Source organism: Sciurus carolinensis, chromosome 4 (genome assembly GCF_902686445.1).
Source record: "Sciurus carolinensis chromosome 4, mSciCar1.2, whole genome shotgun sequence".
NCBI classification, from domain to species: domain Eukaryota; kingdom Metazoa; phylum Chordata; class Mammalia; order Rodentia; family Sciuridae; genus Sciurus; species Sciurus carolinensis.
The window spans coordinates 77286652-77302928 of NC_062216.1; the positions used below are offsets into that span (position 1 = coordinate 77286652).

Genomic DNA, 16277 nt, shown 5'->3' on the forward strand with positions numbered 1-16277 from the left:
TTAACATCTATAGGAAATAGAATCCCACAAAACCTCTATTTCCAATTTTAGTATAACAGATATCTGAACAAAACTATATGTATTAAAGAAATTTAATTTGGGGCTGGGGAGATAGCTCAGTCATTAGAGTGCTTGCTTTGATCCCCAGGACTGCCAAAAAATATAATAATAATAATTTGTTATATAAACCTTTCTGAAGCATAATTCTACAAGCACATATGGCATTATGAGTCAGTCAGCTTTCATCACTGAGACCAAAATACTTGGCAAAATTTACTTAGAGGAGAAAAACCTTATTTTGGCTCATGGTTTCAGAGGGTCAATTCATGTCCACTATCTCCTAGGCAAAAACTTTCAGGAAGAGGGAGAGAAAGAGAGAGAAGGAGGAGAAAGAGAAGGAGAAGAAATGGGGAAGAAGGAGAAGAAAGAGGAGGGCGGAGGAGGAGGAGGAGGAGGGGGACCTAGAAAGAGAGAGAAGGGGGTTGGACAGAAGATAAATACTTCCAGTGACTTACTTTTGACAACTAGGCCCACAGTGACCTACTTCTTACAACAGGTCCTAGCTCCCAACAGTCATTAAGCCTGCTTACAACATTCTATTTGTCTCCAGTCTGCATCTCCAATCTTTTTTAAACTTCTTCCACAAATAAGTTCCAAAGGCTTTCTGAACCACATTGTCAGGTCAGTCACAGCAGTGACCCCACTTCTCAGTACAAATTTCTGTATTAGTTAGCTTTTCATTGCTATAACCAAAATACCTGAAAACAATAACTTGGAGAAAGGAAGATTTACTTTGGCTCAAGTTTCCCAGGTTTCACTCCATGATTGGCTAACTCCAAAACGGAAAAACATCATGGTGGGAGGACATGGTAGAGGACAGCTGTTGAGCTTATGGCAAGTAGGAAGGAGGGTGGGGGAGAAAGAAGGGACCCAGAAGAAGATAGACCCTTCCAAGCCATGTCCCCAGTGACCTACTTCCTTTAATTAGGTTCCCCATCTCCAAGGAGTCCCTTCAGCTACCAATGGATTAATCCACTGATGAAGTTAGAGCCCTCAAGATCCAGTCATTTCACCTCTGAACAGTGCTTCATTATCTAATGCATGAGCTTTGGAGGGACATTTCAGATTCTAGCCATAAAACATAAGTAGTAACACTTAAAAGCATATCATTACTCTTACACAAAGGCTTCCAGGTTATGAAAAAATAGGAATACTTCTCAATATAGCCTTGAGAGCAAAACCTGTCCAGTACATATAACTTGATAATACTGTACTATCTCAGTTGAATCTCCGTGAACACAGATAAAGAAAAAAGTTTTTGTCTAAATATAATATATGCACTGAGTTTTTAAAGGGCCAGTATGTTTTTATTTCAGAAATTCAAGATTATTTAATGTTTTAAAAAAATACAGGTAATTTTTTTCATGAACACCATACAGAGAAAATATCATTCCAATTGATACAAAATAATAATAATGTAAAATAACTTGATAACAGTCTACTAGAAAAGTAGAAAGATTATAGAACTGTATCTAAGAAAGTCGTGATAAAAATTCATAAATCAGGATAAAATGGTGAAATATTTTTTCCTAATATGCATAAAACTTTGAAAATAAAATAAAATTCTAGCCAGTGAAACAAGTCAGGAAAAGTAATCGCACTTGGAAAGAAAATATAGACGTGCGATTATATATAAAGCAGTTATTTACAGAGAAAATACATAATAATCTGTACTTGAATGATGGAATTAATACATAAAATCAGTGAAGGCATTGGATGTAAGAGCAACATGCAAACATCAATTATATTTGTATTTACAGCAACAAAAATTACTAAAAATAATTTAAATTTAAAAATAAGGATGCCATTTACAAAACCATTATTGTGAATACTTAAATTTCTATAAGACTTTAATATCAAAAGAACAACGTGATCAAGAAAAATTAAAGAAATCTAATGTGTTCAAGGACATAGCATGATATTTACTGGGGAAGTCAATATTATAAAAATGACTAAACTTGAAAATTTAAAGAGTAAATGTAATCTCAAAGATAATCCCAGGAAAAGTTTCTTTAACAGCTTCATTGAAGTACACAGCATAAAATTCATCCTGTTAAATTAAATAAATCAGTGATTTTTTAATATAGTCACATAGTTACAACCATTACTGCTATCAAAAATCTAAAAACTTTCCCTCACTCCAAAAAGAAACACATATTCAGTAGTGGTCATGTTCCATTGCATCATGATCTTAGCCCTTGGTAACCACTAATCCACTCTGTTTCTACAGGTTTGTCTGGTCTTGACATTTCACAGAAATTGACTTAGGTAACTTGGAATCTTTTAGAAAGGTTGAATGTTACAAATATAATATTGAGTCAAAAAAGCTAGGCACAAAAGTTGTTGGGTTTTTTTGGTGTATAATTCAATAATCATTTTTTGAACATTTTTATTATTAGAACAAGTAATATAATTCCACCGTATAACTAAAGCAATTGTAATATTATTTTCATTTCATGAAATACAAAATTACCTGACAGGCTCCAGATTTAGGTATATTAATTTTAAAGCTTACGTTTATAATTGTATGTATTTGAAGACACACAACTGGCTGATTTAAGCTCAGATGAATACAGCATAGCACAATTATGTTCATCATCTGATGATTCTTTTATCCTGTAATGATGAAGAGTACAGAATGTAGTTATATTATATGGAAATAATCTATGAAATGATAGCATTTTTCTTGTAATTGTAAAACAATATGAAAATGGACATTTTCATATAATTTTAGAAAGAGCTAGGTATTATAAAAACAGTCCAGTCTTCAATATTTATATCAACATTTTATTAATTTGCAACATCTTTTTACATGTCTATAACTCAAATTTATTAATACTATTCTTCTGAACATAATGTTTTTCTTATATGTAGCATAGTATTTTTTAAAACTTACTTTAATTTGAAAGTTGAGCCATTTATCAATACCCATGGATGATCCCTGCTCTTACGAAAGACTCCAACCCATGATAGAAGTGAGAGGGAATGTAGAAAATCCTGCCAGAAAACAGAATTTTCATTTAAATAATCAGTGTGAAAGGTTTTATTACTTGTAAAAATAGTGTATTCTTGCATGATACCTTAATGTTCAAAACAAATTAATTGGATAAACAATATGTTAAGGCTAAACCCACTTTTCATATTTCCAAAAACTTTGTACAAATGTTTGTAATTTGGCTTTAAAATTAACTCTTTACTTAGTAACCACATTCTTCTATGAATAAGGAATATTGTGATTCATGTAATCTGTTACACATTAATGAAACAAACATAGCCGGAACTCAAATAAATTTCCAGATAGTATACATTTAATTGTCCAGAGGCTGTGACTAAATCAATGTAGTTTTCCACTACATTTCTCAGAGTATGTGTTTTAGAAGGAAATTAAGGGGTTTCCATTAAAGAAATAAATGACATGGAAGTCAAAAATCTAGTGTTTGAAGGGCTGGGGTTGTAGCTCACTGGTAGAGCACTTGCCTAGAATGTGTGAGGCATTGGGTTTGATTCTCAGCACCACATATAAATAAATAGAGCTCCTTTGGCAACTACAAAAATGTTTTTTAAAAAATCTAAAGTCACCACTGTTATCTGTTTCTGTTTTTGTGAAATACTGTTCAGTGAAGGTAGCGTTGACTTGTTTCTCTCTGCTGCTATCTGATAAATACAACTATAAATTGTGGAATTAATAAAAGACAGGAGCAAAGAAGAATTCTGAAAGATGGAAAGAGGTAAAACATTTTGGCACTGTACGATTAGGGAACCATAGAGGGTCAGAGCACCTTAAATCCCTTACCCAAAAGAAGAAAGTGCCTTGGCGTGCTGGCTTCCTACCCAACCTAGCAATAAGAGGTGGCTCCTGGAAGCTCCTCCGTAGGAAAGGGACTCCCACTAGCAGGACCCAGCAGAGCAGAAACCAGAAATCATTGGTGAAGACCATCTTTCAGGAGATTCCCTCAACAGTGTGTGGCCAGAGATGCGGGAGTGGGGATTCAGAAAAAGGAATTCTATGACTACAAAGGTTCCACCTTGGAAGTCTATCTGTCCCTGAGGGTGTGAGACTCACTGCTCCCATCCAGAGATCAGACATTGGAACAGATTTTTAAATGTTATGTCCACATAATACAGTAGTGAAAATTAGAAAACTATAGATAAATGATATAAGATGAATAAATCACCAAATAAGAGTGAAACGGAACAAAAATAAAAATGACTGCACAGTTATGATTGCATTCATGTAAAGTTCAAAAACAGGCAAAGCTAATTTATTATAGCAAAAGTCAGGATAGCGGTTTAGGCAGGAGCCAGAATGTTGAGCGCATATGCAAGGGTGGGGCAGTTGGGAATGGGAACCTTTTTATCTAGTGATCTAATTACCTTGGTCTGACCACTTTGCAATCAATCTGCACAATCAAGAGATGCTTAGTTTTCTTTATTTATAACAAAATTAAATAGCAAAGTTTATTTCAGAATGAAAGGATAACACTTTTATAAGCATGGCTTTTCATAAAAGGCAAGAACTGGAAATAATCAAATGTGTATGAAAGCATACAAATAAAGATAAAATTGTAAAGTCAAACAATGAAATATTATTCAGCCTTGTAAATAGTTGGAAAATCTGTACAAGAATATGGACGAATTCTACAAATGTAATATTGACCATGAAAAAGTTTTCAATAGAATGAAACATTTAAAACCTTACCATTTCTTCTTCATTGTCTATATAAAGCAGATTAGAGTTCTTAGAAGCACAGGACACCAAACTCTCATTCCAAGTTTTTCTTTCTACACTAATGTAGTAACAGCTATTGGAATATGTTAACCACTCCTTTGGACAATGCTCACAGTGATGTGCTGAAGGAAAATTTTCACGTATTTTTATTTAGAAATGATGTGAATTTTTAAAAATGAAAATGAACTTAAATATTTGCATACATATAAAAATATACATAACATACCTATGTACCCCTCAGGCTGTTTCATATAAAACCAAACATATATACACAAGCACAGAAAAGGGCCAGCCTCTCATCCTGTGGATGTGCCCATAGGAAGCAAAGAAAAAACCCTTACCCAAGCCCCTTAAATGTCACTGAACAAAACTTCTTTCTCTAGAATAGAAAATTTGTTTATGCCTTATAGTATATCAGTAGGAAATTTGAGTCAATAACCCAAAAGACTTTATAGTCATTTTAAATTGGTATTTCATCTTATTGCTAGACGAAAAGAAATGCCCTCCTATAATCTAACGTATGTGCTCATAAATAGTGCCAATTTTTCTAGACATATTTTCCCCCAAGAAATTGATTATCATTTTTGCATGACTTAAGTCACAGAGAAAAATAAAATATGTACAAATATCAGAACTTCAAAAATCATTATGTACCTTTCTGGGTTCTTATCAGGGAAGAATTGTTCTCTTCCTGTATTACAGTAGCTAGAAAAATAAAAGTAATTCTCATAAAAATTAATATTCAAATAAATCATAATCATTTTAGTTTCTTAGTTTAAAATTTATTTATTATTTAGAATGAGAATGTAGACTCAAATTGATTTTTAAAAGAAAATCAATAAAGAAAAAATTGTTTCAATGAAAACCTAAAGGGCTAAACATCACAATCTCTTTCAGTACAATATTTAACAATCACTTTCAGAACACAATTTGTATTCCTCAGTAAAGTTTTCCTGTCTCCTAAAGTATGTCTTTGAGTTACAAAATCACAATAGATAAACATAATTAAAAAGACTCACTGCAATCCTTCATTTACTTACACCTTTGACAAATTCAGAATAATCGTTTCACATTTAGTCTAAATACACATATTAAAATGAGAGTTTTCTTCCCTGAAATGAAATATATAGGGGATCTTCCAATGATTAAAGCGAAAACTTCCCTTATACTCTTCCAAAAATATTCTTACATGGAATAACAACTGTAATCATCACCACCACAGTGACCATTAAAGCAAAGCAGGTGATTCCCAGGATCCCAGCAATGAGCTTCTCTGGAGGTGATGGAAACTCTGCAGAGGAGAAATGGTAGCATGGAGAAAGGAGAATGCAGACAGCTGTTCAGGTTTACGTACAAGAGAAACCCCAAGCACAGGGAATGGTAGAGATTAACTTGGACCCAATTCCACATCTACAATTGTAATCTGTCTATAGAATACACCATCACATTTTCAGTGAACATAATGCTCCAGAAGTTCTTGATCAAAGACTAGAAACTTCAACAATGTGACAAAAACTAGTTTTCATATTTTAAAGTACAGTAACAGCTCCAGTTAGAGCTCCTATCTGCACAAATGAAAAATATGAGAGTTTATTCCCTACTTTCTACCCACACCTCTGCACCCCAACTACATATCCTAGAACAGCTAGACTGAAGATTGATTATGGTTTACCTTTGCAGTGGTCGTCCTTGTCATTCCCTGGATGCTCCTGAGAAGAATTTTGAAGGTTTAAATCTGCATAGGTTATTTCCTCCTCAGCTACTGAAATGGAGCTTTTAATGTCCTTAGATTTTCTTTGCTGCTTCTTTGGGTTCTTGCCCAGATTCAGTTCTGAGTAGACCACTCCTTGATTACTCATTTCTGCAGCTGAGTGATGTCAGGGACTGTGCTCTGATAATTGTGCTTAAGAAGTTAAATGGCATCGGTGGTGATCATGACCCTAGTGCAGTCAATGGGCAGGGCCAGGATCGAGTATTGAGACCGAGTACTGTGCTTTTGAAGGATCCAAATATTTCCCTAAAGAATTAAACATTAAAACTTAGGGTAAATTAGGTACTATTTTAAGGATACTCTGCTATTGACAAAATATTATTAGTAGGACAACAAACAATAAATTAGTGAGAAATTAAGATGTACAAGAATAAGGATATCTTTAATAAAGTTAGTTTCTGCAGAAATAATTTAAAACCATGAAAAATAATACTGGCATGAAAAATCACAGTGCTGTGTGTGTGTGTGTGTGTGTGTGTGTGTGTGGTGCTGAGGATTGAACTACTCGCAAGGCAAGCACTCTACCAACTGAGCTATACCCCCAGCCCTCACAGTGCTTTAATAGAGGAAATTATGCATTGATTTTATGATGAATTGACATCCAATGAGGTTAAAAACTTGTTTAAACAGAGAATTGAAAAGTAGACACATCTTAATTTCTTGCACTTACTTTAAGTAGTGGCTTATATTTATTTATTAAAGTGGATTAGAGGTATTAATACTCTTACTTTGAATAATTGAGAAGTTATTAAGAAATTCTAAATATTCAAGAATACTGTATATGTTGAAAAATGTTCTGTGACCTTATATACATACACATGACAAAATAATATTGAAAAGACTACAAATGTAATTTTAACACTTATTTTATGGAAATAATTGGCCATAAAATCATGACACAATAAAATATAGAACTCTCATTGTAGGTTGAAATTTCCAGATAGTCTATGACCACGAAAATTAATGAGGATCACTTTAGTTGTATAAGTAAGTGCAGTAATTTGGGTAATTTGATAATTACTAATAACCAGGTCTACTCTTCTAAAATGCAAATATGAATATATAAAATATAATGCATGTAAGATACAACATTTAACCTGGCACTTAAAATGTTCAATAAATGTTGACTAAATTATTATTTAAGTCACAATTGCTATGTCATTGTTTATGAATCGCATCAGTCATGCTATGTAAAAAAATCTTTACAAGAAGATCTTGTATATCAGTTTGATATATATTTATTGATTAATTGATTAGAAGTCTTTATTAAGTTTAGCACTTTATTTGATCTAGTTCATCTGAATTTTTATTGAAAGCAAAAACTACTTTTATTAACAATCTAAGTATCTGATGATTTACGTTTGACTTTCAGCATTCAAGGAAATTCCTGTTAAGACTCTATGACTGAGCCAAATATAAATTAATATGTTATTTTTCAAATATCCAAAGCTTACTGATTATAATATCCCAAAATTAATGGTCTATTGTTTTGATGCCCCTAAATTTCATTTTAAATCATATAAATTAAAAAACCCCAGTATGTGTGGATACATTTGACAAAGTCTACACAGGTAATAATTAGAAACCCTTAAGAAATCCTCTAATATCTTTCATATTTTAAGAATTTTCCTCAACTTATTTAAATAAAGACATCAATGCTATACTTTGATCTTATTGTCTTTGACTTGTACCTCAGTTGCAGTGTGTCTAGCATTTGAAGTCCCCCTGTATCTGTGGGCTAGCAGAGACAGGAGAGTAGCAACACATACCTTCTGTTGCCAGAAAGTCGTGCATCCTTTAGTGGGAAGACCTGGTTACTCACATAAGAAGATCTGCTATAACTGAGTAAGAAAAGGTGAGACTGAATGACATAAATCCAGGACAAGAACAAACAATATCTATGATCTTCACAGATTGCCCTGTGAAGGCTCAGAGTGAGTCAAGAATGGAAAAAGTAGATTTCTCATCAATGTGTCACTTAAGGTTGAACAGGAAATTCTCACACACAGGCTATTTTGAAATCAGTTTATCTTATCACACACCTCCAGAATATAGGACACTTTGGGCTTCTATTGAAGGACAATATGGACTTCTAAGTGTCATTTAGTTTGTCCATCTCCAAGAACCTTTGAAAACTTGTTTACATATTCTATAAATCTGGAGGGGTAGAAGTCTGAACACTAGTGCACTTAACTGGTTTCCTTTTCAATCACGAACATTTTCTTAAAAGGATCTTAGATTTTAATTCCTTTTTTAATATTAGGTTTCTAAATCTTAGTATTCTATCTTTTTTGTTTATTTGTTTTTGCTTTTTTGTTTTTGGGAGATTGTTTTCATATTGCTTTTTGATTTTTGATGTTGGGGCCTAGGACCTCATCCATACTGGATATGTGCCTCATTATGTACTTCTTTTCCTCAAATCTTTATTATATCATTTATGTTATAATGGAAAAAATTTAAAAACATAGCATTTTCAACATAAATATATAAATATATGACTATATATATATATATATATATCTCATTAATTATTCTGAGCAATTACTACACTTTCAACTTCCTGTATTTGGTACAAAAAAACGCTAGTGCTGAACTTATTTTCTCTGCTTGGGTTCTTTAAACTTCTGCATTTGATTTTATTATTATTTCTTTTTCCTTTTGATGTACTGGGGATAGAACCCAGAGCCTCACACGTTCTAAGCAAGCACTCTCCCACTGAGCTACATTCCACTCTTTTGTTTTGTTTTGTTGAGACAAGGTCTCCCAAAGAATGACCAGGCTGGTCTTCAACTTGCAATCCTCCTGCCTCAGCCCTCTGAGTAGCTACAATTACAGGCATTACAGGTGTGCACCACACTTTCCAGTTTATGTTTTCAATACATTAATCTTCAGAATTCCCTTAGTAAAAATAAATATATTTAGATGGGAAAATATTATTTGATATATCAGCATGCCTGATGTTAAAATATCAAATAATTACTCATATTATTCAATCACTCATTATCAATCAAAACTGTGTTACTAAGTATAATTAGTTGTAAGTGACAAAATCTAAGTTAAAATATAGAAAAGTAATTTTTAAAAAAATCTCCCCTAGGGGCTGGAGTTGTAGCTCAGTGGTAGAGCGCTTGCCTAGCATGTGTGAGGCACTGGGTTCGATTCTCAGCACTACATAAAAATAAATAAATAAAATAAAGGTCTATCATCATCTAAAAATTTTTTTTTAAAAAGTCCGAAAGTGAGTTCCACTTCTTTGACTCACTCTCTGCTTCTTCTCTTACCATGTGTCCCCTTTATTCCATATAAACATTCTGGAGCAGCATGTGTCTTTCATCAGAAGATCAGTTGCTGGTACCTTCCTAACTTCTAGATCTATGGACCAAAATAAAACTCTTTACTTTATGTATTAAACATCCTCAGGTATTTTGACATAGTAGCAAATAATAAGGCACTTAATCAAAGTTCCATACCTGAACTGTAGCTTGGGAGAAGTCCCACCCACACAGGGACCTAGAGGTTTGACCGGCTGAACTTGGTCCTGCTATGGATCTTGAAATGCCTCTGTAATTCAGTTCAAGCCTTTCTCAACTGTGACTTGAGAGCAATCCTCCCTAACCAGTAACCCACCAAAAGATACAACTGTCCCTGACCCCAAAGCATGAAAAACTTTGTCTCAACTGTAGACCCTGACAAAGCCCTGGGACTCCATTCCATTCCCTTTTAGCTGTGGACCAGGGCAGTGTTGCCTACCCAGGAATTCACCCAGGGATACAGTGGAGGCCTTCTCAAGGACTCAAAAGTATAGTATACACACCTAGTAAAAGACCCACCATATGTACACCCTGAGGCAAACTTCATCCCATCACCAGCCTTGTAAACCAATGTCCTAGAGAGAGTCTGGGACAGGACAGAATCCATGTCCATTAGAGACCTAGTAACAGGCCCACCAACCATGGATGCCACTATAGACAGGAAGCTCCAACCTTATTTGACTATTATCTTGGAGATAAATTCATCATCCCAGAAACACAATGTAAGTCATTAAGCTGTCAAAACTGGCTATAAAGACTAAAAGAGGTATCTATGCTTTCAAACACAGATACCAGTACAAGAATATTTAGGATTCTTTTTCCATTTGTTGAAGCACATTATTTGTTAGAACCAAAACATATATTCCAATACAGATGAGGCTTTTGCTAAAAGATAGCCAATCTTTTCTAACCAGCAACACGACCGTTTGGTCGAAGGAAGCAGATGAGAATTTCTCATTCAATCAGTCTTTTCCTGGCAGTTGGCGTCTGTGAGGATTGCAGCTTATGTGCTACCAATGAGAACACAATTGACATGATGAAGCTAAATACACTCGTACATTTCACCTCTTCTGAGGAACCCCATTGAAACCTTTTAATCAAGACCTTCTGATCCAGAATTTCTCAACTTCAGCACTATTGACTCTTAGGGTCAGATAATTCTTTGTTGTGGGGTCTGTCCTGTGCCCTGCAGGATGTTTACAGCATCCCTGGCCAGTACTCACTAGATGCCAATAGCACCCTCCTTACCAGTCACAACGACAACAATTAAGAAGCATCCAAACATCACTAGTGTTGCCTGGGGTGAGGGTAGGAGGGCAATTACACCCAGTGATGTTTTTCCTCCCCTTATCAGTGACACACAAATGATTAAGTCACCACGGATGTGACTTTCTAACATTCATAATCTTCTTCTTTAACAAACGTATACATGAGTGTGTACCCTTATTTAAATAAATGGAACACATTTAAAAATACATCATGCCCTGGACTCTACTCTTGCCTTGCATATTTTACATAATGATATATCTTGGAGACTAAATCATTCATTTCAGAAAGGTCCACCTAATTATTTGTAATGGCCACCTAGTATTTTCTTAAGTACCATAATTAAAAGCCCCCTATCAAAGAACATTTAGTTCATTCCCAATTTTTTGCTACTAAAATAATACTTCATACATAACCTCATAAACAAATCACTGGAACATCAAAAATAAAAGAAACAAATGAACAAAACTATTTCTCCACACAGATGAAACGAATACTTCATACATAACCTCATAAACAAATCACTGGAACATCAAAAATAAAAGAAACAAATGAACAAAACTATTTCTCCACACAGATGAAACGAATCTCCAGAAAAGCAATCTCAAAAGGTTTCATCCTGTATGATTCCACACATTTAACATTCTGGCAATGACAAAATTACAGAAATGGAGAGCAGATTAGTGATTGATAATCAGGAGTTAGAGGTGGGGAGATGGGGTGGGTGGCAGGTGGGTCTGATTACAGAAAAAAAAAAAAGAAAAAAGAAGAATATATAGATAATGAAGAATCAGGCAAATAGAATATCAGCAAAGGAAACTAACAAAACTCTAATAACCAATTCTAAAATGGAGACCTGCAAATTCCCTAAAGGAGAATTCAAAAGACTCATCTTAAAGAATTACAAAGAAGATCAAGAAAACACATGTAGGGGGCTGGGGATATAGCTCAGTTGGTAGAGTGTTTGTTTCACAAGCACAAGGCCCTGGGTTCAAATCCCCAGCACCACAAAAAAAAAAAAAAAAAAAAAAAAAGAAAACACATGTAGGTAAATAATGAAATTAAGAAAACAATGCAGAAACATAACTAAAAGTTTTGAAGTTCAATAGTGAGTTTCTACAGCTGACTCAACTATGCAGAAATAGCAAACTTAAAACAGGTTGCATGAAATTAACCAATTGGTAGAGCACAAAGGAAAAAAATGATGAAAAATATGGAAAAAAGCATAATGTACCTGGATGGTAATCTATGAACTATTTTGACTCATGGGATACCATCCCAAATATGAATGTATGGATTCTGGATGTTAAAAAAAGGAAAAATAGGATAAAGGAAAAGTCATTATTTCAAATAGTACTGTTTGAAATGTTTCAAATCTTGGGATGAATATGGTCACCCATATTTGTGAAGTCCAGTAGATCCCAAGGGATATAAACCATTGAAGAATTTTATGAGCCACATTGTAAATTGTCAAAAGTCAAAGACAAATAGAATCTCTTTTTTTAATTTGTTCTAATTAGTTTTATACATGACAGTAGAATGCATTTATACATCATACATAAATGGAGTATAACTTCTCATTCTTCTGGTTGTACATGATGTAGACTCACACCAGCCATGTAATCACAAATGCACATAGGGTAATAATGTTCAATTCATTCTACTATCTATCCTTCATATCCCCATCCCCTTCCCCTCCCTTTACTCCTCTCTGCTTAATTCAAAGTACCTCTCTTCTTCCTAAGTCCCCACTCCCTTATTGTGAATTATTATTATTGAGAAAACATTGGCCTTTGGTTTTGGGGGGATGGCTTATTTCACTTAGCATGCTATTCTCCATCTCCATCCATTTACCTGCAAATGCCATAATTTCATTCTTCTTTAAGGCTGAGTAATATTCCATTGTGTATATATACCACAACTTCTTTATCCGTTTATCTGTTGAAGGGCATCTAGGTTGGTTTCATAGTTTAGCTCAAATAGAGACTCTTGAAAGGAACAACAGATGACACTCATCCCAAAGAACTGAACCTCCATAAGGTTAACAGCAGGCTTCTCAGCAGAAACCTTGTAAGCAGGAGGTATTGGGATGACATATTCAAAGTGCCGAGGAAAACAAATGCTAACCAAGAATATTATACTTGACAAACTGTCCTTCAGAAATGAAGGACATATAAAGGAAATATAAGGTGAGCTAAAAGCGTTTATCACCAGGAGAAATTCCTTCTCAAAAAGATCAAAGGCAGTTCCTCAGGTTGAAATGAAGGTATGTTAATTAACATGAAAACATTTGAAAGTAAAAAAATTACAAGTAAATATAAATCTATAGTCAAATTCAGAATTCTTATATCATAATGCTGATGTGTAGATAATTTATATCTTCTGACCAATATATTCAAAATGCCTTTAGCTACAATAATTTGTTAAGGGGTATATAATGTAAAAATACATAAATTTTATATTAAAAGCATAAAACAGGGAAGGGAGAGTTAAAAGTATAGTTTTACATGTGACAGAATTTGTTCTCAACTTAAAATAATCTTTTATAACATATATGAGGCTCGTGGTACTTACAAAGCAATAACCTATAATAGATACATAAAAGATAAAAATAAATGAATTAAGTATGCCAATACAAAAAATATGAAATCACAAGAAAAGACAGGAAGATGCCAGCCATAGTAGCACACATATGTAATCCCAGTGACTTGGGAGGCTGAGGCAGAAGGATCACAAATTCAAAGCCAGCCTCAGCAACTTAGTGAGGTCCTAAGCAACAAAATAAAAAGGGGCTAGGGATGAGCTCAGAGGTTAAGCATCCTTGGGTTTGTGCCCCAGTGCCAAAAAAAGAAAAGAGAAGATAGGAAGAAGTTCTAAAAAATAACTAGAAAACAATAAATTGTCAGTAGTAATTCCATACCTATCAATAATTACCTTGAATGTAATTGGATTTACTTATCACATCAAAAACAGAGGTTGATAAACACAAGACTCAATCATATGCTGTCTACAAAAGACTCACTTCACTGAAGGACATGTAAAGCCTAAAAGTGAAAGAGTGGAAGATAATACTCTATGCAAATACAAACCACAGGAGAATAGGAGCAGCTATAGTTATACTGGGTAAAATACACTTCAGCTCATAAACTGTGATATATATGTACCCAACATCAAAGGACCTAAATACATAACACTAGTAAATAGATTGGAACAGAGATATCAACACAAAAATAGTAGGGGACATCTACATCCCACTCTCAATGATGGATAGATCATCCAGGCAAAAATCACTGAACTTGAACTACACATAAATGGACCTAGCAGATATATACCAAACACTCTATCCAAAAGCAGCTGAATAGACATTCTTCTCTGGAGCACACAGAAAGTTCAGTATGATGGATCATCAGTTATACAAAAAAGGAAATAAAAAAGCCTCAACAGCTTAAGCATGAAATCCCATAAAATATATTTTTGATGTCAGTGGTTTGAAACTGGAAATCACTAGCAGAAGGAAGCCTGAAAATTTCAGATACATGGCAATTAAATAACATGCTTTTGAACAATCATTGATTCAAAGAAAAAAATCCAAAAGAAAGTCAAACGTGTCTTCAAATAAAAATGGAAACAGAACATGCTAAACTTATGGGATGCAACCATAGGAGGTCTCAAAGGGAAATTCACAGTAATAAACATCTACATTTAAAAAGAAGAAAGACACAAAACAACCTAATATTACACTCCAAAAGAACAGAAAAAGAAAAGCTAATTCTAAAGTTAGCAGAAAGAAGGGACTAGCAAAGAATAGGGCAGACAAATAAATTACAGATCAGAAAAAAGATGGAAGAGGTTGACAAAACTAAGAGTTGGTTTTTTTGGAAAGATAAAATTTACTAACCTTGAGCTAGGCTAACTAAAGAAAAATTATAGATTAATATATGTCACTGATGGGTAGATTGATAGAATTTGCATTATAATCCAAGAGAGTGAATATGACACAAACAGTAAATAAATTGAGTAGTTAGGTCTTTTGATATTTTTTGGATGAGGTAAAAGTGTTAGACTTTGTATTAGACATTGGTGAATAAAGGGTATATATGCTCTAAAATGAAGGAAATTTATAAACGTATGGTTAAAGCATGTTAAATTTGCAAGCTCTTTTAGTTGAAAATGAATGAAGGGGCTGGGGTTGTGGCTCAGTGGTAGAGCACTCACCTAGCACAGACCCGTGAGGCCCTGGGCTCCATTCTCAGCACCACATAAAAATAAAAAAAGGTAATGGGGAGATCCAAGATGGTGGACTAGAGGGAGGCTGCATTCCTTGTCGCTCTGTAACTCCAGTTTCAAGCAGAGGATAACTGTTTCTTGGTGAGGCAGTTTTTGCTGCTTATCGATCCCCTGGTGTTTACACCATTTGTCTGCTGTGATGACCTGCAGTCTGCCAGCATATCGATGCCTTTTTTGAGTGCAGATTGCTCACTGTCAGGCGTCTATCATCCGCCATTTGCTGGCCTCTCACCTGTCCATCGCCTGCCTTACACCTATTCATCACCCAATGCACAAGGTTCACCTCCCGATTTGTCCGACAACAGTCAGCAAACTGATCGCTGACCACCAGTGGAGCACCAGCTGCCTGCTTTTGCCTGGAAATTCACTGTTACAGTACCTGCAGGTTTGATTACATGTGGCTGCCACCTTTTTGAGACAATAGCCAGGCCCGGTAGGACCCCTGGCCGGATTGACTGAGCCCTGTCTCCACGATCCCTCAGCCCAACCGATCACTCCCTGCCTCTGGGGCCCTCACATCAACTGACTGTGCCCTAACACCAGGACCCCAGACTGACTGATTGCACCCGGCCTCCAGGATCCTACAACCACACCAAACACACCGGACCTCCAGGACCCCTGCCGGACTAACTGCATCCCGCCTCCAGGACCTCCAGCTGACCACATCCACTCCTGAGCTGCAGCTCCCCATTTGCCAACACATTTCAAAGCCAGAGCGGCCATCTTGGATAATCCTGGAAGCCATAGCTCCGATCTTTAGGTGGGGCAAATCCCATCCTGCAATGCCTGCTGGAGGCTTAAAGCTCATTGTCAGGTACCTCTGGTGCATCAGGCTACTGAACACTGGGAGGTT

General features: G+C 35.1%; 1 protein-coding gene across 3 annotated transcripts; it reads right to left on the bottom strand.

Moving 5' to 3' along the window:
* Window positions 1–1663: 1663 nt before the first annotated feature.
* Window positions 1664–8374, bottom strand: LOC124983317 (NKG2-A/NKG2-B type II integral membrane protein-like). 3 transcript variants are annotated; one of them, XM_047550505.1, is made up of 8 exons: window positions 8330–8374; window positions 6462–6806; window positions 5979–6080; window positions 5444–5494; window positions 4760–4911; window positions 2957–3057; window positions 2576–2676; window positions 1664–2110 (listed from the first exon to the last, which is right to left on the bottom strand). In XM_047550505.1, the coding sequence occupies exons 2-8, from the start codon at window positions 6646–6648 to the stop codon at window positions 2106–2108; spliced, it is 699 nt and encodes a 232-aa protein (XP_047406461.1). In that variant the 5' UTR covers window positions 6649–6806; window positions 8330–8374; the 3' UTR covers window positions 1664–2105. The 3 variants fall into 3 exon arrangements, with proteins under 3 accessions (XP_047406461.1, XP_047406460.1, XP_047406462.1); XM_047550504.1 differs by having other exon boundaries at window positions 1664–2676; XM_047550506.1 differs by lacking the exon at window positions 5979–6080 and having other exon boundaries at window positions 1664–2676.
* Window positions 8375–16277: the final 7903 nt, after the last annotated feature.

Excerpts from the sequence above, each read along its gene's own strand:
- LOC124983317 (XM_047550504.1), bottom strand. The coding sequence starts at position 6,648 with ATGAGTAATCAAGGAGTGGTCTACTCAGAACTGAATCTGGGCAAGAAC. Across the intron at positions 5,495-5,978 it reads GATTACAGTTGTTATTCCAT|CTACTGTAATACAGGAAGAG; the intron begins GTAAGAATATTT and ends TTATTTTTCTAG. Across the intron at positions 2,677-2,956 it reads GGCTCAACTTTCAAATTAAA|GATAAAAGAATCATCAGATG; the intron begins GTAAGTTTTAAA and ends TCATCATTACAG.